The sequence below is a fragment of the Diceros bicornis genome, chromosome 27, assembly GCF_020826845.1.
Source record: "Diceros bicornis minor isolate mBicDic1 chromosome 27, mDicBic1.mat.cur, whole genome shotgun sequence".
Classification (NCBI taxonomy): domain Eukaryota; kingdom Metazoa; phylum Chordata; class Mammalia; order Perissodactyla; family Rhinocerotidae; genus Diceros; species Diceros bicornis.
In genome coordinates, this window is record NC_080766.1 from 34,298,074 (window position 1) to 34,323,628 (window position 25,555).

The 25,555-nt window shown below is 48.6% G+C and overlaps 1 protein-coding gene across 3 annotated transcripts in view; it reads left to right on the forward strand.

Annotated features, from left to right (window-relative positions):
- ITSN1 (intersectin 1) overlaps window positions 1-25,555 on the forward strand; it is a 207,857-nt gene that overhangs the window by 162,328 nt on the left and 19,974 nt on the right. For 2 of the 3 annotated variants that reach the window (XM_058523047.1, XM_058523048.1), the window contains 3 exons: window positions 358-475; window positions 2,423-2,614; window positions 2,979-4,480. In XM_058523047.1, coding sequence (XP_058379030.1) covers window positions 358-475; window positions 2,423-2,614; window positions 2,979-2,980 — 312 coding nt within the window. In that variant the 3' untranslated portion in view covers window positions 2,981-4,480. Of the gene's footprint in view, window positions 1-357; window positions 476-2,422; window positions 2,615-2,978; window positions 4,481-21,006; window positions 21,129-22,618; window positions 22,726-25,555 lie in introns of those variants that run through there. The other variant, XM_058523049.1, reaches the window with a different exon arrangement.

Here is a 25,555-nt window from a genome sequence, read left to right on the forward strand (position 1 = left end):
AAATCCATATATAATATCAGCATTAACCATAATCTCTGCATTACCTGAAATTAACAGCTGAGAGCTAACGTCCCATGAGCAGAGTTTTCTATCCTATACACACTGCATTGTACCCTGAATTGTGGTCCATTCCATCAGCCCATGCAAAAACATTTCAGGCTTTGCTGACCAGTGACTGCCACAATTTGAATTTCAGCTACAATATTTTCATTTTGTAATATAGTAATCCATTGATTTTACTGTTAATGCCATTTGCTTTTCAGTTATATGTAAACTTTAGCTCTGTTACAAAGCAAACTGTATCATGAAAGAACATGAACCATTTAAACATTTTGATGTAATTTTTTCTTTTGTTAGGCACGTGGGAAAAAGCGGCAGATAGGCTGGTTCCCTGCTAATTATGTAAAGCTTTTAAGCCCTGGGACAAGCAAAATCACTCCGACTGAGCCAGCGAAGCCGACGGCAGTCTCCGCAGGTGAGCAGTGTACAGTCTCTACGTGGAAAATGGTTTGTGTGGCGTGCGGGTCTTTCTACCCAGTTTTCTCCTGACGTATCTGAGATTGCCTTTCACATCTGCCGTGAGCACCTCTCATGCTTGCTGAGGCTGACACCCAGCTCATGTGATATGGAATATGTTTCTCAAAAGGACCAAATATCTCAGCGGCTTTGCTGTGCTGGGCACAACAGAGCCCTTGTTGGAACTCTTTTCCTAAAGGAGTTATGAATGCTGTGGCCTTAAAGCCAGATTTTTCTCTTGATTTCCTTCCAGCTATTTAAGTGGGGATTTGGGCTAGAGGGTGAGGGGACAAAAAGGGACTCCTAAAAATAAGTGGCTGGGGTCTAAATAGGTCAGGAGATTGAGCTGGAGGCCACGGGGTCTGTGGGTTGTAACGTGCTGCTCACTGAAGACTAAAATAACTCCCCTGTGACATTTCCTGCGAACAGAGGGGCTTCGCTTAATGGGCAGGATGTTGCACGCACTCTCCCAAAGGACAAAAAAAGAACAGAGGGCCTGCAGCTGAGCCGGTTGGCTATTTTCTGACTGAAGAGACCAAATTAGATGCTTCAGTAATCTTTGCGATGGGCGAGGTTAGGGGAGCAGAGTATTGCTTTAGGTCTTTAAGCCACTAGTTCTTGGGTGGCATTTGTGGAAAATGCAGAATTTTCATTCCGGTAGCTTGTGGTTAAATGTCTATGCTATACATCCCCAGTGAAATAACATTAGAACTTGGCAGCCTTTGCAGGAAATGAAAGGATTGGCAAACTCTGGCTGATTCCCGACCCCAGCTGGGCCTCTTTGCTTGAGCCGTGGCCTCGTGTGGGCAGAGGGGTGTGGTGCCAGCTGGATCTCCTCTCTTTTAAGGAGGGCTGGCAGTGTCCCCTTCATCAGGTTGGTTGAAACCCACAGAAATAATTTGCTGAAGTGGTTGAATTACCTGGAGAATTTGAAAAACCTAAACCTATTTATAGGTTGATTAAGAAAGATTAATTGGGGGTACATCCTAACTACGCAGACTTATCTGACATGTAAAAATGCCACAGAATGAAAACAGTTTAACCCTATAGGTTTGGGGGAAAATGAGAAAAGAATAATTGAATTGGAAAATTTTGCATTTTGGAGATTTGGAAATTGGGGAAAAAATTGAATGTGGAAATTTCTTTCTTTGAGACAAAACCTTGAGATGCAAAGAAACAGCGGTATAAAAAACTGATTTTGATTTTTGCTCAGATTTGGAGTTTTTGAGGTCAGATGATAATTACCTTCCACCTTAAAAAAAAAAAAACAACTATAGTCAAGTCCCCATGATACACAGCTGTCCTGTGCAGTTGGGCCGATCTTTTGGAGTCAGCATTTTGAAGGAGTTCCCCTGCACTCAAATAGAAATGATTCCATGGAAGCCTTCAATTATCATTGTAAATTTTCTGCTGACAAAGTAAACATGAAAAAGAAGACGACGTTATAAAAACCAAAGACTTAGAATTTTTGCTGTTGTCTTGGTTTTTAATCCTTCATCTTCCTCTGTTGCCCACACTGCACAAAGCCCATCAGAGCACCTCCGCTTCATTTTGCCCTCTTTGGAAGGGACAAACGTAACACATGAGAGTATCTTTTTGTGTGTGTGTGAGGAAGATCAGCCCTGAGCTAACGTCTGTTGCGAATCCTCCTCTTTTTGCTGAGGAAGACTGGCCCTGGGCTAACGTCCGTGCCCGTCTTTCTCTACTTTATATGGGACGCCGCCGCAACATGGCTTGATAAGCGGTGCGTCGGTGTGCGCCCAGGATCCGAACCTGCGATCCCCGGGCCACCGAAGTGGAGCGAGCGCACTTAACCGCTGCGCCACCGGGCCGACCCCACGTGAGAGTATCTAATGACCCCCAGTTGCCCCCTGTGCGGCGGCTCACCCGGCCCTGTCTCCCACAGTGTGCCAGGTGATCGGGATGTACGATTACACCGCCCAGAACGACGACGAACTGGCCTTCAACAAGGGCCAGATCATCAACGTCCTCAACAAGGAGGACCCTGACTGGTGGAAAGGAGAAGTCAACGGACAAGTGGGGCTCTTCCCATCTAATTACGTGAAGCTGACCACGGACATGGACCCAAGCCAGCAATGTAAGTGCCCTGGCGGCTTCGTTGCCTCTCCTCTCTGGTATCTCGCGGTCAGCGTGCGGCATTGCTCTGACTCTGCTGAGCTTTGTTTGCAGAGTGGAAAGCTGGACCATTGCTGCATTCGCAACAGTCTCTTTGAAGACCTTCTGTAATGCAAGACTTTATCTCGTGGGGTTTTTTTTTGTTTTTTGTTTTTTTCTTTTCATTCCTTCTGTAGCATGTCCCCTCCCTCCCCTCCCCCTTCCTCTTCTTTTTTTTTTTTTAATCATTTTGGCACCATGCTGTTTACATGCCTGACTCATTTTCCTAGCTTGAATTTTGCTCATTGTTTTGTTTTGCTTATGTGTTGTTTTCCTCCTTTTTCTAGGAATCATATGTTGTCCATCCCCCCCTCAGGCTTGAAAGTCCTCAAAGAGACCCACTATCCCATATCACTGCCCAGAGGGATGATGGGAGATGCAGCCTTGATCATGTGACTTCCAGCATGATCACCTACTGCCTTCTGAGTAGAAGAACTCACTGCAGAGCAGTTTACCTCATTTTATCTTAGTTGCATGTCATGGCAATGTCGAGTTATTACTTACAGAGATAGAAGCAAAAGTTACAAAAATACACAGGGTAGTGGGTCCTTTTGTGGCTTTCCTAGTGACAAATTGACTTTCCCCCACCTTGGCACAGGTGCTTTCAGTAGTTTTAAAATTATTTTAAAATATATATTTTAGCCTTTTAATAAAAAAAATAACTTCTTTGCTATTTTGGTTTTGCAAAAAGACCCACTATCAAAGAATGCTGCATGTGCTATTAAAAAATGTTCCAAATGTCCATAAATCTGAGACTTGATGTATTTTTTCATTTTGTCCAGTGTTACCAACTAAATTGTGTAGTTTGGGTGTTTCCCCTACCATAGAAGTACAGAGGTGTTCAGTATATCTGTTTTAAAGACGTGTAGAATGAGCCCAATTAAAGAGAAGGTGTTTTGTGCTTGTGTGTGTATCAGATGTACCTGTTGAGCATGTAATAATACATCCTGTACATAAGAAATTCGTTTTCTCCACGGCAAAAGCTATTATCTTGTACGATGCTCTAATCATATTGCGTTAATTTTATTTTGCACAGTGACCCTATAGCCACATGCGAAAGCACCTGTGTTTTTGCTCGGTCTCAGATTTATCTAGTTGAGTTGGTGTTTTCTGTTCTGGGTTTTTAATTTTGCGTGTGTTCGTACCACACATCAATAGTCAACACCGTTGAGGTGGTTCTGATCAACAGTCTCTACCATCTCTGCTTAGTCTCTGTGACATGAAGTTTTATTCCAGTTGCTTTTTATGGAATGACCTATTTTGAACAAGTAATTTTCTTGACAAGAAAGAATGTATAGAAGTCTCCCTGCAATTAATTTCCAATGTTTACATTTTTTAACGAGACTGTGGAATTTCTACAGATTAATATGAAATGGAGCTCGTGGTCCGTTTACGTGTTAGATGTTGTAGCTGAAGCCATGTTTGTCTTTTAAATGCTAGTTGGAAGCTCTCAATAAAAATGCCTGTTGCTGACAGCACAGAAGACAGGGTGAGGGAAGCCTCGAGCACAACCTACCAGTCCTACTAATGCCTTTTAACCTGTAGTTACCTTCTGTGTTGCCGCCTCTCCCTGCGGAGGTTCTGTGCTGGCGGTTGTGTCGAGGTCCTTCTCCACTCACGTGGCGCCGAGAACAAGGACCGCTCCTCCTCGTTCCCTTGCGCTGCAGTATTTTCATGGATATGAATGTAAAATATATAAATATATAAACCTGCGGCTTTAACAACTGTAATACAACCTTTTGAATTAGTTATGTGTATAGATAATTAAATTCTTCATATAAAAGTTAGACGGAAATGTCTCTGTGTTCTTGATGTTGGAGCCTGGCAGTGGTGATGGGGAGGCGAACAGACTAGATGTGGCCTGCTGCCCACGTGTCCATTATGATGTGTGCTCTTTGACATACAGACATGAGATCCTCCGAGTGTTCTCTGAACGGCCCTCCCTCTTACCTTGCTACCCACCCCTTCCTGATCAACATGTAAACAGTTGTCCCTTATAATACTGGTTTTGAAGAATAGAACTGCCACCCAGCTTAGCAGTTAACTGTCTCATCCGGCCGTTGGAATATGCCATTGATACAGTAACAGGTGTGTGACTTGACTCAGGGTACAAAACATTTGTCCAAAAGATGGATCATAATAAGGGTCTGTTGAAGATCCAAAAGATATGTGGGTAAAGATGGAAACTGTCACTCTTCTACGCTGTTGTTCACCATCCGTTTCTGCCTCGCACACTCCAGGCTCGCTGCCTTTGCAGAAATAAACCAGAGTACACATTGATGAAACTGTTTGCCGCGATGACCACATGTTTGATTCTGTTCATGAACTTCGCTTGTTGGTCCTCCTCTGCCATTCAGTGGAAAAGTGATTTCCTTTGTCAATTCAGCAGATATTTTAGAGAGATCCACCGGGTGTGGACGCCCCTTTGGGTTCTGGGGAGCGTGTGCTGTTGAGTTGGTAAAAACAGGGTCCCCATCCTCATGGAGTTCAAGTTCTAATGGGAGGAATGAGCAGAAATCCAAACTACTGCAGTCCATGTACATATAAGTGGTGTGTGTGCAATCAGGTGATAAGTTCTGTGCTAGGGGAAGTGTGGATGCCGGGCAACACTGAGCAGGACATCAGAGCAGATGGGGCAGGGGAGGGCAGCTGCAGGGAGGGGGTCACAGAACCCTTCCAAGAGGTAGTGCTATTTAAGCTGAGACCTGAAGGATAAGTAGGAGCCAGATGAAGCTGGGAAGAGAAGTGGCTATTCTAGGCAAAGATGTCATGCAAAGGTCTAGAGGTGGGCGGAGAGATCTCTGTCACTGTCCCCCCACCCCCTTGTGGAGCAACAACCGAGGCAGCAAGTCCCGTCTCTTGCCCAGGACCCCTTCACCTGTATAAGCCAATGTATCTTCTCCAGCCTTGAGTTTGGCTAGAAGGGAGACAATTGTCAAGGTGGGTAATCCTCTATAATACTCTATAAAACTGTTTCTCTCTGTAATACCCTCTCTTTAGACCATTCCTCTAGGCTTTCTTCTGGTTTGTGAAGCTGACACAGGCTGTTCCTCCAGGAAACTGCTCTTTCCCCTCACAAATCATTCAGTTTGCATTTGATTGTGGAGTATCTGACCCAGTGCTTCTCAACCAGAGGGAAGGCTCCTGGCATCTAGTGGGTAGATGCTGGGACGCTGCTAAACATCCTACAATGCACAGGACAGTCTCCCACAACAAAGAATGATTGGCCCCAGATGTCACCAGTACCAAGGTTGAGAAACCCTGGTCTCCCCTCACTGGCCACTGTGGTTAATGTTCACTTGGTTGCTCATGGCCAAAAAGGTTGCCCTGTTGGTAGCTACTGAGATTGTTCTGGTAACTACTGTTGAGTAAACTTAATCATTTAGTAAGCGCATACCATATATCTGCAGCATAAAAAGTGTCCCAGAACCTTGGTTTTATATTTTATACTTGATCTTATTCTTCTTGATTATTCTTCATACTCTCTGCAATTTGGTACTAGGTTACACTACGTTAGTCATGTTATCAAAGAGTCTGGTTAAGAAAAAGTTGAATAAAAGGGAGAGAAAGCATCTTACTCCTAATTAAATTAGTGAAGGGACACTAGGTATCTCCTTTGGCCCAGAGTGTAAGATGACAGATTTTTTTGGGGGGGGGGGGTGGTATTTGTTAAACAAAATTAACTAATCATTAAATCATTTAATTTCATAATTGGTGTTGATTTGTCTGTGAGGATATCTTTGCAACTGAATTTTGGGTACACTTGCTCCAGTGGCATATGGACGAGAAAAACGCAAATGAGATTGCCTTCATTTTGCTGTTTTGAGTTGCTTTTCTAAGGCTGCTGCCTCTCTACACTGCAGAGCAGCACCTAGAGGACTGAAGGAAAGGAGTGAGGGCCGTGTGGCCCAAGCCCCAGACTGCTTCTGCGTAGAGGGGTGTCTGGGAGAAGCCAATATAAAGCAAGGGTTCATTCCTCTGTAAAGTCACCAAATATTACACCGTTATGTGTACGTTGGAGAATGGTACCCACCCTCTTTCTGGAAGGGAACCAGGCATACCCAGACTCCCATAGCAAATCGTGACTGGGATGTCTACACTTTCTTTGATACCATCAGAAGAAAAACCTAGTAACACTAGCTTAGGGAAACCCTTGAAGTAGTAGGTTTAACCATATGAAATTGCCAATATTCCTGTTTCTTACCTATAAAACTGCAATTTCAAGTAATTCAACCTAATACAGTGTATGATCACCTGGCACATCATAGGTTAGGTGCTCAGATGAATGAGTGGATTGAATGATTAATGAAAGAGAAGAAAGTACCGGATTTCCAGTTCTTGGTACACACTGCCTCCCCCTCGGAGACGAAACCAAGATGTCTCAGCAGGTCCCTTTCCCTTAGATGTCAGCTTCCCAAAAGCAACAGTATCCTGGGAAGGGGCTGCTCCTGGAGTCTCTTGCTCGCTTGGTCTGTGAAGGAGGCCAAAGACCGGGAATGTCAGGGCATCACCTCCTTCGTCTGGGCCACGTCTCCCTTCCAGCACGGGGGAAGCACCCACCTATGTCTCAGTTGGGGAACGGGCCTAACACATCACAGTCAGTCCTGCTTCCTGGCACATTGAAAATCATCTCTGAGAGAAAGTGATTATTCAATTTTTCTTCTAGCAAAATTATAAGTTAATCCTATTCATTCTTTTTGGTTCCAAAAATACCCAAGAGAATGTTTATGGAAACTACATGGAATGCCAGAGGTCCCAAAGATGCATGGAAAAATAGCCCCTTCTTCAAAATGTCTGATATTTTGGATCTGGTAGGATAGGGAAACATAGTAAGATCTAAGACCACGATAGCTTTATGTGGATATTTCACTTCAGCCAGAGTTCTCTTGGGCATTTCTTTAAGAGAACTTCACACATAAAAACCAGACTTCTGGAACGTTTCCTGGTGTCATTTTTCCATATCAGAGGTTTCAATTGCCTCTCAGGAAGGGTCTAGTTTTAAATTGAAAATTCCCCAGGCATTTTTATTTTATTTTATTTTATTTATTTATTTTTTTACTTCTATTTATTTATTTATTTATTTTCCCCCCAAAGCCCCAGTAGATAGTTGTATGTCATAGTTGCACATCCTTCTAGTTGCTGTATGTGGGACGCGGCCTCAGCATGGCCAGAGAAGCGGTGCGTCGGTGCGCGCCCGGGATCCGAACCTGGGCCGCCAGCAGCGGAGCGCGCGCACTTAACCGCTAAGCCACGGGGCCGGCCCCCCCCCAGGCATTTTTAAATGATATAACTCCAGTCATAAAAATTTAAGGTTTTGTTTGTAAAAAATGAGAATCAGCTATAAAATTGTTGTGTGTCAGTGCAACTTCTTGTTATGCATACTACCTCTTAGAAGCTGTCATGTTATTGTTTTATGTTGTCAGCAGGCTGGGTGTGTATGTGAGAGAGCCAGGCAGAGAGACAGTGATTAACAGGTGACTTAAATGCCTGGTCTGTAGCTTGGTAACTAGGTTGAATGGTGAGGTCACGGTATAGCCAGCAAGCAGATAAATAGCACTCTATAGAAGATTCTGGCAGAGGCTGACAGCTGCTTTTTCCCCATCTGCTTGGCACATAGTGTGAGGGTGATGTTGCAAGCCTCAAAAGAGGAAATGTCCCTTCCTTTGACTCAACCCATCATTTTTTTTTTAAGTTGAACAGATCCTCCTCTTGATGTAGTTTCTCCTAACTGACCCAGGAGCGGGAAAGGTCCTTTTGATCTGCCTTTTTTCATCAAGGAAGCTGTGTCACTCAGAGTGCTGAACAACTGATTCCCCTTACATATCCCATACTGTCCTTTCCCCTCCACGTCCCTGTCACACGCAGTCACACACAGTGATCCACTTGGGTGCATTCCAGGCCCCACCAGGAAAGGCGGAAAGGTCAACGGTGGGGGAGGGGATGTGCGGAGATGCTCCCTGAGGATTAGTCAGTGAAGTTGAGATCTTGGAGAACTGGACACCAGCCTTGCACTTGACCCTCTCAGCTGAGGGTCTGGGAGCTACAGTGACGTTCTCGAAGGCAGCTCCCAGACTCCCACCCTGGTCCTCTTTCATGTCCTACTGTTTGAGAACAGCCCTATCTATGCCAGGGCCTCAGAGTTGCCCACCTCCACATAATCAGTGACTGCAGCTGTGGAAAGATGGAGACCAGGTTCCTCTTCCCTCGTGTGGTCCTCTCACCGCTGGGGTTGCCGGGGAGTTTGGAGCTGGTGGTGAGGATTCCATCACGTTGCTGCACCTTCTCAACACACAAGCTCAAGACGCAGCTAGCCTCCTCAACCTTTATCCCTTCTCACTCGACTGCGGGCAGATCTTCCAAAGACACAGGCTTGCCAGAGATGCCCCTGCTCTGTGCCAGCCTAAGAACATGTCTTGCTGTAGCTTCTCAATTTTCATTCCTGGCCTCTGCCAGAAAAACATCATGCCATATATAATAACACAGCTAATCTACAAGTTCAGCGTAGTATTTGACTCCGTTTCTCTTAAAATTTTGGAACATTTTCTTTTCCTATTAGCAGATAATAGGTGGGAGCGGAGGAGATCATCTAAACCATATCCTGGGCTCTTGCAGAGGCTAGGAAGTGATACAAGATGGCGGTTCAGAGCAAGGGTTCAAATCCCAGCCCTGCCACTTACGAGTGTGATAGTGGACAAGTTACTTAATCTCTTTGGGCTTCAGTTTCCTCATTTACATATGGAGAGATAATAATAAGAACTAGCAGATAGTAAGCCTCCGATAGATTTTAGCCTTGTTATCGTTGTTGCTGGAGAGAAAAGGCATTTGTGCCTGGTCAGTGAGCATCACGGAATCCATTTAACTGGCGTCATGCTTGCTTGCTTTAAACTCAGCACGTTGGGTTGTGTGCATTGTAAGAGTTTTCAGAAAACATGCTTTTGCAGGCTGGGAGTTTCAGAGAGAAAAGATTGGACAGCTTCCCTTAAAACTTTCAGACATCTCATTCATTTGTGCACAAATCAGGGCCCCCTTTTCTCCATTAGCAGGAGGTCCACCTGTGTCAAAGCAAGCAGCATTTTCAAACACCTCCCTGTGGTCCCTAAACATGCAGTGATACTCTGGACTTGTGGCCACAGCCTCATCAGCAGACTCTTGGCGGATGGGGAGAAGCTGCCCCGTGTTTCACACGGCTGACGGTGGGGAGGCCAACAGAGCAAATGGAATGTGCAAGGCTTTTAAATGTCACGTCTGTGTTGGCAGGCCCATGCAGTGCTCCACAATAAACCTGTCACAGATGCATTGAGTCACTGGGTCCTTTATTTCTCATCTCTGCATTCTGTGGCCTTGTGTTCTCCTGCCAGTAAAGACTGGAACGTTCAGCCCCCAAACACTGCCAGCAGCTCATTTGTTTTTAAAGCAACCATGCAGCTTAGATAAGGGCCATGTGTCCCTAGGGGGTGCTTCCCCAAAGCGCTGTCTCCAGAGCAGCCACCCCCAGCACGCTTAGAGACCGGGAGGTCAGTTCTCTCCTGCCCCACTGCCCACATCCCGAGATGCCTGTCAGGATGCAGAGCTCTGGGCCTCGGATGCCTCTGCGCTGTTTGCTGGGCCTCCAGCAGAGCGCGAGCCCAACAATCTTCCCCAGGCAGAGGAGCGAAGCCAGCATGCCCCTGTCCTCCCTGGGGCGTTACCCTGGAGTTCTGAGGTCCCCGTGGGAAGGCCCCACACATCTGAATCCTCAGTAACAGCCCTCCACTGGTGTGATCTCCAGTAGGAACCCTCGCCCCACTCTGCTCTCAAGGGGCAGAAGTACATCTGCACGTCCTCTCCCTCCCCCGCTCCCTCCCCTTACCCCCTCTCCCATCCCTTGCTGTGTCGAGGCCCAGCCTGCTCGTGTTTCCCCAGCAAGTCTCCTGCTGCTCCCTGAGAGTCACAGCTGAGGAATATGGAACCAGGTGATGGGGCTGTGCTCAGCGGAAGGTGAGGTTGTAGGAGCTGGAGCAGACAGTCAGCAGGCAAATAAGCAAAATCATTTCAACTAGTGATGGATGAAATGGGGCAGCGTGACTGAAGGCCGGGCTTTAGCAGATGGGATGGCCCCCGAAGGCCTCCTGGAGACGTGACATGGAAGTGGAGATTTGACTGCAGAGAAGTCAGTGTGCAAAGATCAAGGGGACCAGCATTCTAAGTCCAAGGAACAGCAAGTGCAGAGGCCCTGAGGGTGAATGAGTTTCTCCTGCTCCTCCTGTAAGGATGCACTAATCTTCTAACAGGTCGCTGCTCTACACTCACCGTCTTCCAGCCTCTTCTCCACACCTTGGGCAGAGAGCTATTTTAAAAAGCCAACTACTTCTGCTTAAATCACCCAGGGGATTCCTAGTCCTCATGGGATAAAGACCCAAATCTTGTAGTTGGTCTGCAAGGCTCTGCCTGATCTAGTCCCATCTTCTCCTGCCCATTTGGCAGCCCCCTCCCTTTCCCTTTCCTCATTTATACCTATTTGTGCTCCATTTTTAGCACAGCTCAGCCATCACTTCCTCAGGGAAGCCTTCCGCAACCAGGGCCTTCTTTTCTGAGTTGCTGATGGGACCACCAATGGGTGGCTGCTGTCATCTAAAAACAATCCAGGTTTCCAGCATCAAACGTGTTGCAGGGGCCATGGGTCTCTCTAGCTTGCAGGAGGGGATGCTGATGCTTGAAGAGCTGAAGTCCGTTGGGCCTCTTACGGAGCTGGTCTCCAGCATCCCGATCTAACCTTCTTTCTAGTTCTTTCTGTCACATTTTGAGTCACCATGATGACCCTAAACGAAGTCCAGGCTTCTGTTGCCCCAATGGGTTTCCAACTGGCCCCCTAGAAAACTGTCTTCTCTGACTTCCCAACCACATGATGGAAAGGTCCACTTCAATCACTGGTCCCCCTGCAGCATCCTGGGCACACATCGGGAAGGAAGTGAGGGGTGTGCAGACAGCATGGAATTGAAGCCTCTCCTCACCTTAGAGATCATGTGACCCAACCTCCCAGAGCCTCTTCTTCCTCCCAGGGCTCTGCATGTCTGCACTTCCAGTGGGAAGTGGTGCATGGGCTCAGGTCCGTAGACCCCCATCATCCAGCCCCTGTTGAGTCTTACCCAACCAGACCTTCCCTCTCTCACCACAGTCTCCTCACCACCTCCCCAGGATTCTTGCATCAGGCTGAAGCCACTGGTGGGCCCCAGCTGGAATGCCCTCACTATGTCTTCCCCACCTCTGTCCGCCCACCTTCACCCCAACTCCTTTCTTTGACACCTGGCCCAGCTCCATTGACTCTCCATGACTGAACTCTTTGCTGAACTCCTAGTTATTTATCATACATAAACGTGAGTGGATAGAGACTGACGCATAAACACACAGATACAGTCACGCGTCACTTAACGATGACACACATTCTGAGAAATGCATTGTTCGGCAGTTTTGTCATTGTGCAAACATCATAGAGTGTACATACACAAACCTAGATGGTATAGCCTACTGCACACCTAGGCTATATGGTACTAATCTTATGGGACCACTGTTGTATTTGCGGTCCCTCGTTGACCAAAATGTCATTATGCGGCACACAAGTGTACTCTTTTCTCCCTAATTAGACTGTGAGCTCCTTGGGGGCACGACCATATCTCGTCAAGACCCACACAATAGCATGACTAATCAATAGCTGTGGCACCTCCCCTTGTATAGTTGGTTACGTATGACATGACGCCCAGTCTCCCCATTAGATTATCAGCTAGAGGGCAGCGTCTACCTCGCACACTTGCATATCATCCAGGGTGCCTCGCTCGTGGTGGTTGCTCAGGAAGCATTCGTGGTGGGCAGTCCTGTTGCCCTCCTCTTGTTCCTTGGGCTCACTCTTTCCTCCCCAACTAAGCTGTGAGGGAAAGGACACATCACAATGTCCATTCTCCCCGCTGCCTGTGGTCTAGAACGCTGAACCATTGTTTAAAAATACATTCACATGAGAAGGCCCTAGAACAGGAAATGAGCTCATTAATTATAAGGATTGTTATTCATCATTCTTATAACCGCCCTAAATACCATATATTTATGTATGTATTTGGTTTTCTGTCTCCCTCCACTAGAACGGAAGTTCCGTGAAAGCAGGGACCTGAGTGCATCTGTGCAGTTGCTGGAAATGAGCAGGAAGTGTCACAGGCTCAGGCTCCAATGGGGCCAGTTTGCCAAGTTAGGAGAGACTGCAGAGGACCAGGCTATTCTTAGACTCTTGTGAAGAAAGTTCCATTGGGATGAGAAGTACACCTGCCCCTCTGGACCGCCCAGAGCTGGTCTGGCCTCCAGACCTTCCTGTGGGCTGGGGCCATCCCAGGACAGGACAGCCAAGGGTCATTTTCAGAGGAAACCCGGCTGCCTTGACCCACCTGGCTGCCAGCAGCCCCTGACAGCCTCAGGCTCCAGGGACAAGAGTGTCCTTCCTCCCAGCAAGGTCTAGTAGGAATGTACTGGGAGAGAAATGGGGATGGACCGCCATCAGACCCACTCTTTGAAAAGCTGGTGGTTTCCTTGTAATTCTCCACTTCCCAAGACATCTAGAGCAAAGGTTTTATTCCTGATAGCAGAGGTTACCATACGTCTCTGGACTCCACTGTCGCCTCCATAAAATAAAGGCATTGAACAGAGTGACCTTTCAAGCTCTAGCCCTAGAGTCAGGGGGTCAGGTGGTGGCAGTGTGGCCTCCAGGAACAGAGCGTCAGAGGTTCTCTGGGCTCTGGGCCACCGATGGCCTTGGATGATCTGCATTCTGTGGTCATGGCCATCACGTCCCTTTGGCCGTGACTTGCTTGAGTGACTTGCCTTGGGCTGGATTTGGTTCAGCCGTTGTGGCAGCTCTCGTGCTACACCAGCCTGGACAGATCGGGTTTCTGAATCTCACTCCCTTTCACACCAGGTGTCTTGATTTCCAGGCAATTTTCCTTCTGATGGAGTGGTCCTCACTCTTGGCTATATGTCGGAACCACCTGGAAGCTTTACAAATTATGGACGCCCAGGTCACACCCCAGCCAATCAGATTTGATGGGTCTGGGGTACAGCAGGGACACTGGGCTGTATAAGAATCCTTAGGTGATCCTGGTATGCAGCCAAACTCAAGGACCACAGTCCTCATCCGTCCTCCCTTCAGCTGCCATAGTGATCCTCCTGAAATACAGCCAGAACCTTCCCTGGCTCTGCAACCAAAGACAAAATACAGACACTTTGCTCCAGTGTTCAAAGCCTCCTCAGCTGTACGTCCCCACCTGTTATGGGCTGAATTTTGTCCCCCCCAAATTCATATGTTGAAGCCTTGACCCCCAGTACCTTAGAATATGACTATATTTTGAGATAGGGCCTTTAAAAAGGTCATTAAGTTAAGATGAGGCCATTAGGGTGGGCCGTAATCTCATCTGACTGGTGTCCTTAATAAGAAGAAGAGATTTGGGCACAAAAGGTCAGCAGGGGTGATCGCATACAGAGGAAAGGCCATGTGAAGACGCAGAGAAGACGGCAGTCTGCCAGCCAAGGAGAGAGGCCTCAGAAGAAACCAGACCTGCTGGCACCTTGATCTTGGACTTCTAGCCTCCAGACTGTGAGACAGTAAAGTTCTGTTGTCCAAGCTGCCCAGGCCTTGGAGCTTTGTGACAGCAGCCCCAGCTAACTAACACATCAGCTTCCCAGCAAGGCCAGAGGCACAGAGGCTGAGAGCGGAGCTCTGGGGTCACCCTCCCTCTGCCATTTCCTAACTGAGGCTTTGGCAAGTGATTTCACTGGTCTGTGCTTCAGTTTCCTTGTTCCCTCTGCTTGGACCCCTCCCTACTGCCCGCCCACCCTGACGTTCGCCTGCTGAAGTCCAACTCAAATTCCTCTTCCCCTGAAAAATATTCCCAAGACCCCTCTAGTCAAGACTGATGCCTCCTCCCTCATATTCCAGTAAGAATGTGTTTGTACTTCTAACATCCCAATCTGCCTTGTGTACCCAAAAGATGTATTTATGGCCGCTCCTAAGGTTACTTAAAATACTGCAGATAGTGCACATCGGAAGCAGGAGCTTGGGAAGAAAGGAAAACAAGGGTGGAGACGTAGGTGGGGCAAGAATGAGCTAACAAATGTATGCCATGGGGCACTTGACGCCATGCCAGGAATTCCAATGTTGGTTATAAAGCCATGAATGACATGCCTTTAATAAAAAAAAATTACTAACATTCTTATTTATGCAAAATGAAAAGATGACTTATCCCTGAGAGTAATTTGATGCTCACCAGTTCTTAACAGTCACTAAACTGCCTGGCAGCCCATGTAGACTGAATTCTCCTTTTGGGAGAAAATTAAGCTTATCTAGAAGCCACTTTGGCACTTTTAAGCTCCTGGGTTATGATTGAATGCAACTGAGTGGAAGCCCCAGAGGGACCCAGCCTCATGGGGCCTGGTGAGTCCCCAGGACAGGCTGGAGAGGGATGCCTGGGCTCAGCTGGACATCGGCACAGAGGGCCTTTGGTGCAGTCGGGGGGTGTTCCCCCACCTCTCACTGTAGGCCTCTGTGTGCACCGGGCTTCTCTACACCCCCATAAAAATCCAGTTTTAGGGATTTGCAACCTGAGGTCTCAGGGACTGGTAACTCACAGTCATGCCCTCTATGAGTGCCTGCGATTCAGCAGGGCTCAGAGCCTGGACGGGATCCTAAGGCTCCAGTAGACCGAGGCTCCCGAAGGACCCAGCCCGCCTCCTTCATCACCGAATCCCAACTCTAAGCACAGCAGTCACAGCAGCAATGCACAAGTTCACAACTTAGAGAATGGGGGTGCCAGACGCCAGCCACGTGTGGGAGACACAGTGCTTTGACAGAGGACCTTCTTTCCATCACATCCATCGTGGGCTTGCCTGCCTTTCCTACGTGCCAGACCACCCCCATGCGCCACTGTGCGCAGGAGGTTGAGGCTGCCCAATTAGATTCATTTTCCCAGGAGAATCCAGAGGAGCATTGAAAGGGGTGGGCTCAGCTGGCAGGAGAGACCAGGGCCATGAGGTCCCATTTCCTCCAGTCAGGCCAACCCTGGAGAAGCCATCAATGTAGACTGGAGCTCCAGGAACCCAGTTAACGTATCCTGCTGACCTGGGGCCATTTAGCCAGAGGATTTGGGCTGAATGTCCCCAGAGACGTTGGTATATCCTTTCCCTTAAAGATGAAAAACAATTGCCCAAGCTTCCATATTGCTGGCCGGTACCCAGCTCTCTCCCCTGGTCCCTCCCGCATCACGACCTCTGTGATCTACTTCCCGCCTTGTCTCCCCCAGCATTTCTGCGTTTACCCAGCACACTGGTCCCCACACCCCCACATAACAGCCCCGTCTGCCCTGGCCATATGGAAACCCAGTGCAAGTAGGACTTCCTGGCAGACCCCTCCTTCCTCGGGACAAAGAGCATCTACTTTTCTGAGTTCCTACAGTCTCCACCATTGGCACAGCTCACAGGCCCATTCTTTATTGCTTGCCTTTTTAAATTTAATTTTCAAGTCGAGTCTCCCTCAGGGCTGTGAGTTTCCTTGAGGACAAGGACACTATCTTGCTTATTTCTGTGTCTCTTGGACTTCACAGGAACTTAATAAATATTTATTGACCATCTTATAGTATATTTTGGCCCCATTTCATAACAGGAACGAGTCGTGTTTATTTGCTTTGCTCAGTGGCCAGCTTGCTGTGGGGGCTGGTTTGATTTTTAAAATCATGGTCCCTGGTGAGAAAGGAAGTAGACTGGTTGGGGGTGTGGAGGGGGTGATGCTCATTTTTTACCCTAAATACTTCTGTATCCTTTGAACTGTTTACAATAAGCATATTACTTTTGTAAAAAAACGATTTATTTAGATTATGCTGTTCATATGAATATTGTCTCGTGGAGGGGACGAGATGACTGTTTTGGGTAAGATTTTCCCATACTTTTCTCCAGTGCCCCAGACTCAAATCCTTTCAAAGGGGCATCTCTCCATTTTATAAATGTGTCTAACTCTACAAGTTATAAGGGACAGCATAGAGATTAGGAATTTTACGTGGGCTGTAATTGGGGATCATTTTTAACTGCCTGGAGTCATTTGCAATATTATTTCAGCTGTGAGTGGATTATAATTAGTTATAAGAATCCCTTCATCACACCGACATGTCCATGAAAAGTTATTTGCCATAATCTGTCTTCTCGTTTTTCTCCAGGAAAGGGAGCCAGCAAACTTTATTTATCTTGCTTCCCAAAGGAGAGAAGGACCACGTCCCTCCACCCCGAAAGAAAACTCTTTTATTTGAAATGTCTTTTCCATTTACCCTACTCTGAATAATGAAGTTTTTAAACCCTCTTGTTTTTCTAAATAGTAAAATTTCAAAGGAAGGATATTTTTGAGTTCAAAGTGTCTATTTCAAGTCTGAAATGGTTCTCTTGGTCTGGCATCACCAGCAAGAATTTCTAAAACAGCACCCTGTGGGTCAGTTCAGTAGCTAAAAAGATGATTCCAAGCCAACATCGTTGGTGCACAATGCTGAGACGAATCTCCGCACAAAATCTTTGCTTTTCATTGTGTTCTGGGCCCTGGAGAGGCCGTTTGGACCATGCCCCTGTCTCCAGGCAGGCTGGTAGGTGGACTTGTGTGCGGTGGAATTTGTTGGGCGGGCAGCCCAGAGTCACAGAGCACCTCCCTCGAGACTTCTCAGCTCCATCAGCTCTGACTTGGGTCTGCCAGACGGGTTGACCAGAAGGCCGGAGCTGCCTGGCGCAGGAGGCTGCGTAGCCTTCTCATGTCCCTGTCCACCCCCATGTGCAGCAGGCCCCCTCACACCAAACTGGCCCTGGCACCTGGGATTCTTGGACCCATGGCCCAGATTTACCCTGGACCTTCTGCTGTTGCTCTGGCTCTGAGCTTCTCCAAAACCTCAGACTTGAAGACTCAGAACTTCTGAAATCCAGAGCAAGCCAGTTCCCGTCGTCTGTGCTTACAGGTTCTCACTTCCGATTCCTCAGTCATTCTAAGTCTGTCTTGGTGTCGCTCACACCATCCTGGTGCAGAGTGTGATCCTGGTCTGGTTGTCAGTTTCCAGTAATGTCAGTGTTTCTCAGGGGGGTGCTCTTGGCATTTGGGGTGGGCAATTCTCTGTCCTGTATACTGCAGGTCATTGAGCAGTCCTGGTCCAGCCCACCAAATTCCAGCAGTCTAGTCATTGTGACAACCAAGAATGCGTTCTCAGCCTGGGGTGGGGGTGGGTGCAGTACAACCATCAAGCTGGTGGGGGGGCCAGTACCACCTTCATCCTGTGGGGAAGGCACAGTACCACTCTCAGCCTGGGGGAGGGCAGTACCACTCTCAGCCTGTGGAGGGCAGTACGATCTTCAGCCTGTGGGGGGCAGTACCATCCCCAGCTGAGGACCCCAAGCTTCTAAGCTGTAAGCTCTGGAGGGCAGCGTTTCTCCTCTCCTATGGTGAATCGCCAGCACCCAGCACAGTTAGTGCCAGACTCTTGGTAGGACATCAGTAAATATTTGTCAAATGAAGGAATGAGATCCATGAACAAGCTTCAGGAGGGCCTGTGAACCCTACAAAATTGTGTGCAAAATGTGTGTGTAGGTTGTGTGCATTGCACACATGTGTTTTCGGGGGCCAGAGTTTATAGCATCCATCAGATTCTCCAAGGGAAATTGTGACTTAAAGGGACATTCGGAAGACTGGTCTCTGCAAACATCACGGCACAGAGTTTGTGAGGTGAATAGTGGAACTGCAGCTCTGTACGATATTCTAATCTCCTGCAGAAAGGAATGTCATGAAAATTCCAGAGGAGACTCTGCTTGCATGAGAGTTCGTACAAGTCCTTGTAATACAAGGGCTGCATTTTGCTCTTTGACAAAAAATGGCCTTACTCCTGGGCTCTGTGACTTACCAACAGGAAAGCTTGGTGGGAATAGGTCAGGAATGGGATGTTTTCCTCCCAAACTAAGGAGTGTTTCCTGGGTGGCTTTCCTATTAAAAGCCAAAGAAATTGGTGACATCACTCAGCTTCCCTGAGCCAGAGCAGCAGCTCGGCAGAGGCTGGCTGAACTGAGCAAGGGAGCAATCATCACTTGCTTCCTTCCTGAGAGTCCTCTGTTGATGCAGTTGTTTTAATAAGACACAACCAAGGCCCCAAGGCAGGAAGAACAGCTGGGCCAAGCTGGTGGCTGAGCAGAAGGCCTGAGTTCCAGATGCATCTGCAGAAGGTTCGTGCTCAGCAAGTGGCCCTGTGGAATGACAGCTTGGCTGCACTGTAGTGGCTTTGAGTGAGGTCTCAGGTAGACGGGCATGGAGGGTGTTAACGTAATTGTGGCTCATCCCTGCTGCTTTCCCGGCATCCATATGCCCATCCTGGGAGCTACAGAATTCCAGAAAGGGCATTTGGGCCAGGGGAGGAGAGAAAACTGAGGACTGGAAGCACTCCAGCTTGGAGTTAACCTCTAGCGCAGTGAGGCACTTGCCAAGAAGTCTATGACATCATTTGTCCCAGAGGGATCATTCTTTTTGCAGAAGCTTCCAGCATACACTAGATCAGTCATGAGCCCAGACAACTCCCTCGGGGGCGGGAAATGGAAACTCCGTGGACCCCTTGATTGTCTGGAGCAGGCTTCTCAAACTTGACTGTGCCTAAAAAATCACCTGGAGAGCTTGTTAAATCAGATTCCCGGGGCCCCAACTCCAGAGAGTCTACTCAGCAGGGACCTGATACTTTGCATTTCTAACAAGCTTCCAAGTGCTGCTGATGCTGCTGGTCTGGGGACCACACTTGGAGGACCACTGGTCCCCAGCAGGCGTTTTCACACTGTGCTCCATTGCGCCCCCTTGTGGGGAGAAGAAGGGATGAGAAAAGCAAGTGAATGGGACCAGTGCCTCCCACCCCCACCTACATCCAAGACGCCTCCCAGTCGGTTTTACAGATCTGGTTTCTGTGATTAAACGAAGAACCCCTGATATAAAGGAGCGGGGAGACCACTGGCCTGGAAGACGTGGGTTCAGGCCTGCATGAGGGGTACTTCCAAGAATTGAGCTTTCCACCCCTCGTTCCAAGGCGCCTGTGTCACGGGGCAGCCTCTGCCAACAACCCGAGAACATTCGAAGCAATCAAAACCCCAAATAGCCGGCTAAGCGAGCAGAGGCAAGGGCGGGCACCACCTCCCGTGCATGCGTGATCTCAGGCCTGCAGAGCCCATGCCCTCGGGCACCTGCGGCCACAGTTGTACCCGGCAGTCTGCGGCTGGAGGGGTTTCCCTGTCTGCCTGCAGGCTCACTGCTCAGCTTGCACAGGCACAGGAGAGTTTGCCCAGCACTGTCTGGATGCGCCCCACATCTGCCCTGTCCCCGGGCCCATCAGGACCCTCAGCCCAGCCACTTCATCCTCCAAAACCAACCTCAGGATGAGCTTATGCCCTCCTGTAGCTTGGACCCAACAGTAGTGGTCTGCGGTAGAGCAAAGTCGGGGTTTGACTCTTGGTTTCACCACCTCCCAGCTGAGAGATCTTGGGTGAGTCAGCCTCTCTAAGCCTCAGTTTCCTCATCTGTGAAATGGAAATAATTGTATATTGATGTGGGCATTAAACACAGCTGTCCATGTAAAGCTCCTTGCCCGGTGCCTGGCGTGGTGTGAGCCCTCAGGAAACGTTGCCCATTTGTTCCCAACTCTTCTCTCTTGACGTTATTTTAGTGGTTTTGATGAAGCAGGAGTGTGCCACCTGTGTTAGTTTCCTAAGGCCGCTGTAAGAAATGAGCACAAACTGGGTGGCTTAAAACAACAGAAATTAATTCTCTAACAGTTCTGGAGATAAGTCCAAAATCAAGGTGTTGGCAGGGCCGTGTTCCTCAGAAGGCTTTAGGGAAAATTTTTTCCATGCCTTTCTCTTAGCTTCTGACAGCTGCCAACAATCCTTGGCCTTCCTTATCTTGTAGACGCATCACTCAAGTCTCTGCCTCTGTTGTCACACGGCGTTCTTTCTGTCTGTCTCTGTTGTCTTCTTATAAGGACACCAGTCATATTGGATTAGGGCCACCCTAATTGAGTATGACTTCATCTTAATTTGATTACATCTGCAGTGATCCTATTTTAAAATAAGGTCACATTCACAGGTACCAGCGTTAGGACTTGAACATATCTTTTTAGGGGACACAATTCACCCCACAGCAGTGCCCGACTGGAGTGAGGCCACAAGCCCCAGCAGCCATAAGGACTCGGGTGATCTTCACCATGAAGCTATGGGGGCCTCCCCAGACTTGGACTCAGTTGTCCCAATGGTTGTGTTTTCCAGGGTGTTCAGACTTACACCTCTTGGACATGTTGACCCCAACTGAAAGAAAGCGACAAGGATACATTCATGAACTCATTGTCACGGAGGAGAACTATGTGAATGACCTGCAGCTGGTCACAGAGGTAACGGCTGCTGTGGGTGCTGGTGGGCGGTGGGGGGCACCGGCAGAGAGTGGGGAGAGGAGAGGCCTCTACTCAGGAGGCCTGTGCCCTGATCTGAGCCTGAGAAACTCTCTGATGTGTGGGGAGCATCCGGGCAATAAATCACATAGGAGATTCTTACCCGAGAGAACGTGGTTAAATTCTCGTCCGTGGCCAACTCGGAGTGCTACCCACAGAGGGTCAGAGATCACTCCTGCAAGGGACAATGAGCCGTGAGGAGCTGCATGGAAGGGGACACACGGACTGGAGCTGGGTGTCTAGGCTCTACTCAGAGAAGTTGCAGCTCAGCCACCAACTAGTTGATGCCCATACAGCAAGTCACCTCGTCTCCCTGGCCCTCAAGGTTGGCATCTGAAAATGGCAGCCCTCTGGCCAATGTCTTGCAATATTGCTAGTGCTCCCTATTGCTGGCAAGGAAGATGTTTCCTCCCAGGTCCCCACGCAGCCCTTGATCCTGGATGATGCCTCGTTTTGTCTCTCCCCCTAGATGGCCATTGAAGGGCCTTGGCCACCCTGTCCAGAAGGATGGAGAGATGCAGTGTTGGGAACCTCTGCTTTTCCAGAAGCTTTTTATCCATACACCTGGGAAGGTGCCATGTTAGGAAACAGGGGTTCGCAGAACTGGGTGTCAGGGTCACTTGACAATTTGAAAAGTACCGTGATATTTAGAAATCCTTCCCCAACCTCTCCCATCCCATCACCACCTAATGGTGGTAAAACCATCTCCTCTGATCGTCTTAACAACCAGGAAAGATGTGAGTCGGCGACCCAGTGTTGAATGGGGACAGGATGGAGAATAGTTTGCTGGCCCACAAGGCCACTGTGAACACACAGGAAGGGTTGGTACAAATTCAAAAAAGGTGCCCCTGTCTCAAGACACTTGACTGTCACTAAATATTCAGTCTAGGATGTCTAGGCTTGTCACCCCCTTGGATATGGCACTTTTGTGCAGTGGCCTGGTATATGCCCGGTTCAGCATCAGCTTAAGGACTCATGAAGTATAGGGCTCCTGGGAAACAGCCTCAGCCCAGCCAAGTTTGTTTCACAGATAGGCTGTCCCCATCCCTGAAGAACCTTCAGAAGTGTGCCCTGCCTCCAATGGTAGATAGCAGCCTCTTTGTAGGGGCTCACCACACGGGGTTCAGCAGAGATCTGTGATTTACTGTGTTGCCCAACCACACGGAGCTTGGGCAGGCGCCTGTCTTTCCGGGAGCCCAGGAGAGGAAAAACAATGCAGACCCGATAGGGACCCGCTTTCAACCCCCTGGACAGAGAGGGGCCATCTGCTTCAGAAACTCTGCAGGAAGGTGGGGCGCTCAGCTTCTGGGCTCCCAGCAAAGCTGCAGACACCCTGATCCTTTCCGTCGCTCTGAACAGATCTGTGCGTGCGTGTGTTTGAGTTTTAAGCTAACAGTTTGCTTTCTGAACTGCTTCGTTTTCTGCACCTGTAGATCTTTCAGAAACCCCTGATGGAGTCTGAGCTGCTGACAGAAAAAGAGGGTGCTATGATTTTTGTTAACTGGAAGGAGCTGATTATGTGTAATATCAAACTACTGAAGTAAGCAAGCCTCTCTTCTCTAATGCCCGGCCTCGCTTCCCCCCCGGCTCTCACACACTAATGCTTCTGTGTGGGTTCGTCTGTGTGTGCCCTCCACGCATGCTGCCTCTGTTTCTTTCTGCCTTTTCTGCTCATTTCCGTTCACAAGCACCATCGCTCTTTTTCGCCTTGATGATTTCCGAAACACATCCCCGATTTTTCATGGTGGAGAGTAAATTGCCAAGCCATCCCAGTTCCTGCTATTACTGTGGTTCTAGAATTTCCAGAGCTAGGCCAATTCTGGCTCCTGATCCCTGGGCAGCTGGGGCAGCCCCTCACGTTCCTTTTCTCAGACTTGCGTTCCAACGGGCAAATATTGGCCTCTTGAGATGTTCTTGGCTCCCGTAGATGGAAAACGGTGGAGCTCTTCACTGCCCGTGATCCGCAGCAGTTCCTCAGGATAACTCGCTGAGAAGCTGGCCTGGAGCCGTGGACATTTTATTTCTATTTTAGTTCTCAGAGGTCAGCTGCAGGGCCATGGAGAAAACACTGGGCCAGGAGACATGAAACCTGGTTTGGAGCCCAACTCACTGCCCTTCCCCTTTGAGCCTCAGTTTCCCCACCTGTAAAATGAAGGGAGTAGATTATATCATCACAAAGGTCCCTTCCAGTTCTAAAAAAAATCCAAATCTGTGTCCACCAGGCCCTCATCATAACATCACTTGCTAGAACACAGATCAAGTCCATAGTGATACAGCCAGCTAGGAGCAAAGACCACCTTCTCCCCGGGCCTGAGGGTGACGCATGGCCCCTGGAAACTTGTGTCCATTTCTAATCTCTCCATTCACATAATTGGGAAGTGGCTGTTTCCTACACGTGGTCCCTGTGTTGTTCTTATAAAGTAACTTCGGGTCTCCACTTCCTTGAGTGTGTGTTGGGAGTGGATGCGGGATGGAGAGAAGACGTGCAGAGAGGTAGACGTCAAAAAATATATAATGTCTCCTCTCTCTCTGTTCTAGAAGGCAAATAATCAAAGATGACCCCAGGGAGGTTTTAGAGAAAGTGTCTCCATTATCCTCCTCAAGGAGGCTGCAGTAGAAGTTTCTGAGCACAGGTCTGGCGTCAGACTCTTGGGCTCACACTGTGCTATTGCCTACTGGCTGTGTGTCTTTGAGAAAGTCACTTACATTCCCTGGGCCTCAGTGTCCTGATCTGTAAAATGGGGATGATAATTCTACCTATCATGTAGGGTTCTTTTTAGGGAGCCTTTGGACGATGAGCGCCTGGTTGGTAGTAAGTGCTGGGCTTGGGCCCCTGGGGACCCTGGTGGTAGGGGCTGAGCATCCACCCTTGCCTTGGAGAGAGGCTGCTCTGTCTCCTGGGGGCATGGGGGTTAGTTAACACCTGAACCCACCAGTACTAAGCCTCAAGTGTTGGAGACAAGTTGTTTTAAAGTAAACACAGAAGTTTTCTGTTGAAAATATACCTATAAGTTAAAACCCCTTTCCTTGGGCAGCCATCAGTGGGAGGTTGGGAGGTGGGAGCTGTGTCTGATGTTCCCAAGTGCCCCCGCCCCCCATCAGGGTTGGCCCGACGGAAACTGTGCTGCTGGCATTGGCTCCCCATGCCTTTCTGTTGTCTTCCCACTTTTCACCCTCCCTCCTCTCTCCCCGGGAAGAAGAAGCCCCTTTCCTGAGCTCTGTCAGGGCCAGGCTCGCCTGCTCCTTCCTCCTGTTAGCGCTGATGTGCTCCACTGCCCTGGAGGTGGGAACTGAGAGCAGTTACGCTGGCAAACAAGGCTCAGAGAGGTTGAGTGACTTGCTTGAAGTCACACAGAAGGTGAATGGGGGCCCTGGCTGCTCTGTGGATGACGCCCAGGATCCCAGTGAGGGTTCCACCCCATCCTGCCCCTGATGGAAACAACGTGGAACCAGGAAGCAGACGTCTCAAGTTTTTATCCGAGCCCCAGCGCCTTCTAACTTGTTCTGGGCAGTTTCTTTGGCCAGATGACTCTCCAAGCCTTTGTTTTAGAACCTGTAAAACTGCAGTGAGGTACCTGCCCTGTCTGACAGGCAGGGTCATTCAGAGGAGCAAGGAGATTGGGTGTACAACTGGCACGCTCTCCATCATGACACAGACGTGCACGGGTACCGCCCCTCCCCCATCACAGTGTCCCTGTGCTCTGTCCCCTCTCCTGATGACCTGACTAGTTAGTTTGGGCAAAGTGGCTGATGTTTTCATCTTCCAGATAAAATATGTAACAGGAGCCTCCTGGGGACTTGATTTCTTTTTTTGTTTTTTCCTTTTCAACTGCTTATTATGAAAAATGTCACACGTACAGAAAAACTGAAAGGATTGTAAGGAGCACCTGTACTGTAGACTGTACAATGGATGTTTTGCCGCATTCGCTTTGCTGCATAGACTTAATGTCTTCATGCAGAGGAATAACCCCAATGCTGGGCAGACTTGAGGGCTCCTGGCAGGAGGAAGAGGGAAGCATTGGGGATGAAGAGGATTGAAGGCAGCACTCCGTGGAAAGCCACCATGAGCGGCCACGTATCTGCCACTCGTGATCCAAGGGCCAGTGACTCCTTGTACTTCGGTGGATGGAGAGGTCATAGGATTTATCAAACAGATGAAAAAGAAATAAATAAAATGAAAATAAAAGAGGCCTGCCTGGGACACATGGACTTCCTACTAATGAGGCCTCTGGTGGGGGTGAGAGTGAATGGTTGGCTCTCTTACTGGTGAGCCGAGAGCCAAGAAATTTGCCTTCAATAAGCAGAGGAGGGCAGAAAGATCTAGAACCTTTTACTATTAAGAGCCAGGTGCAAGCCTCTGGGGGCAGCTG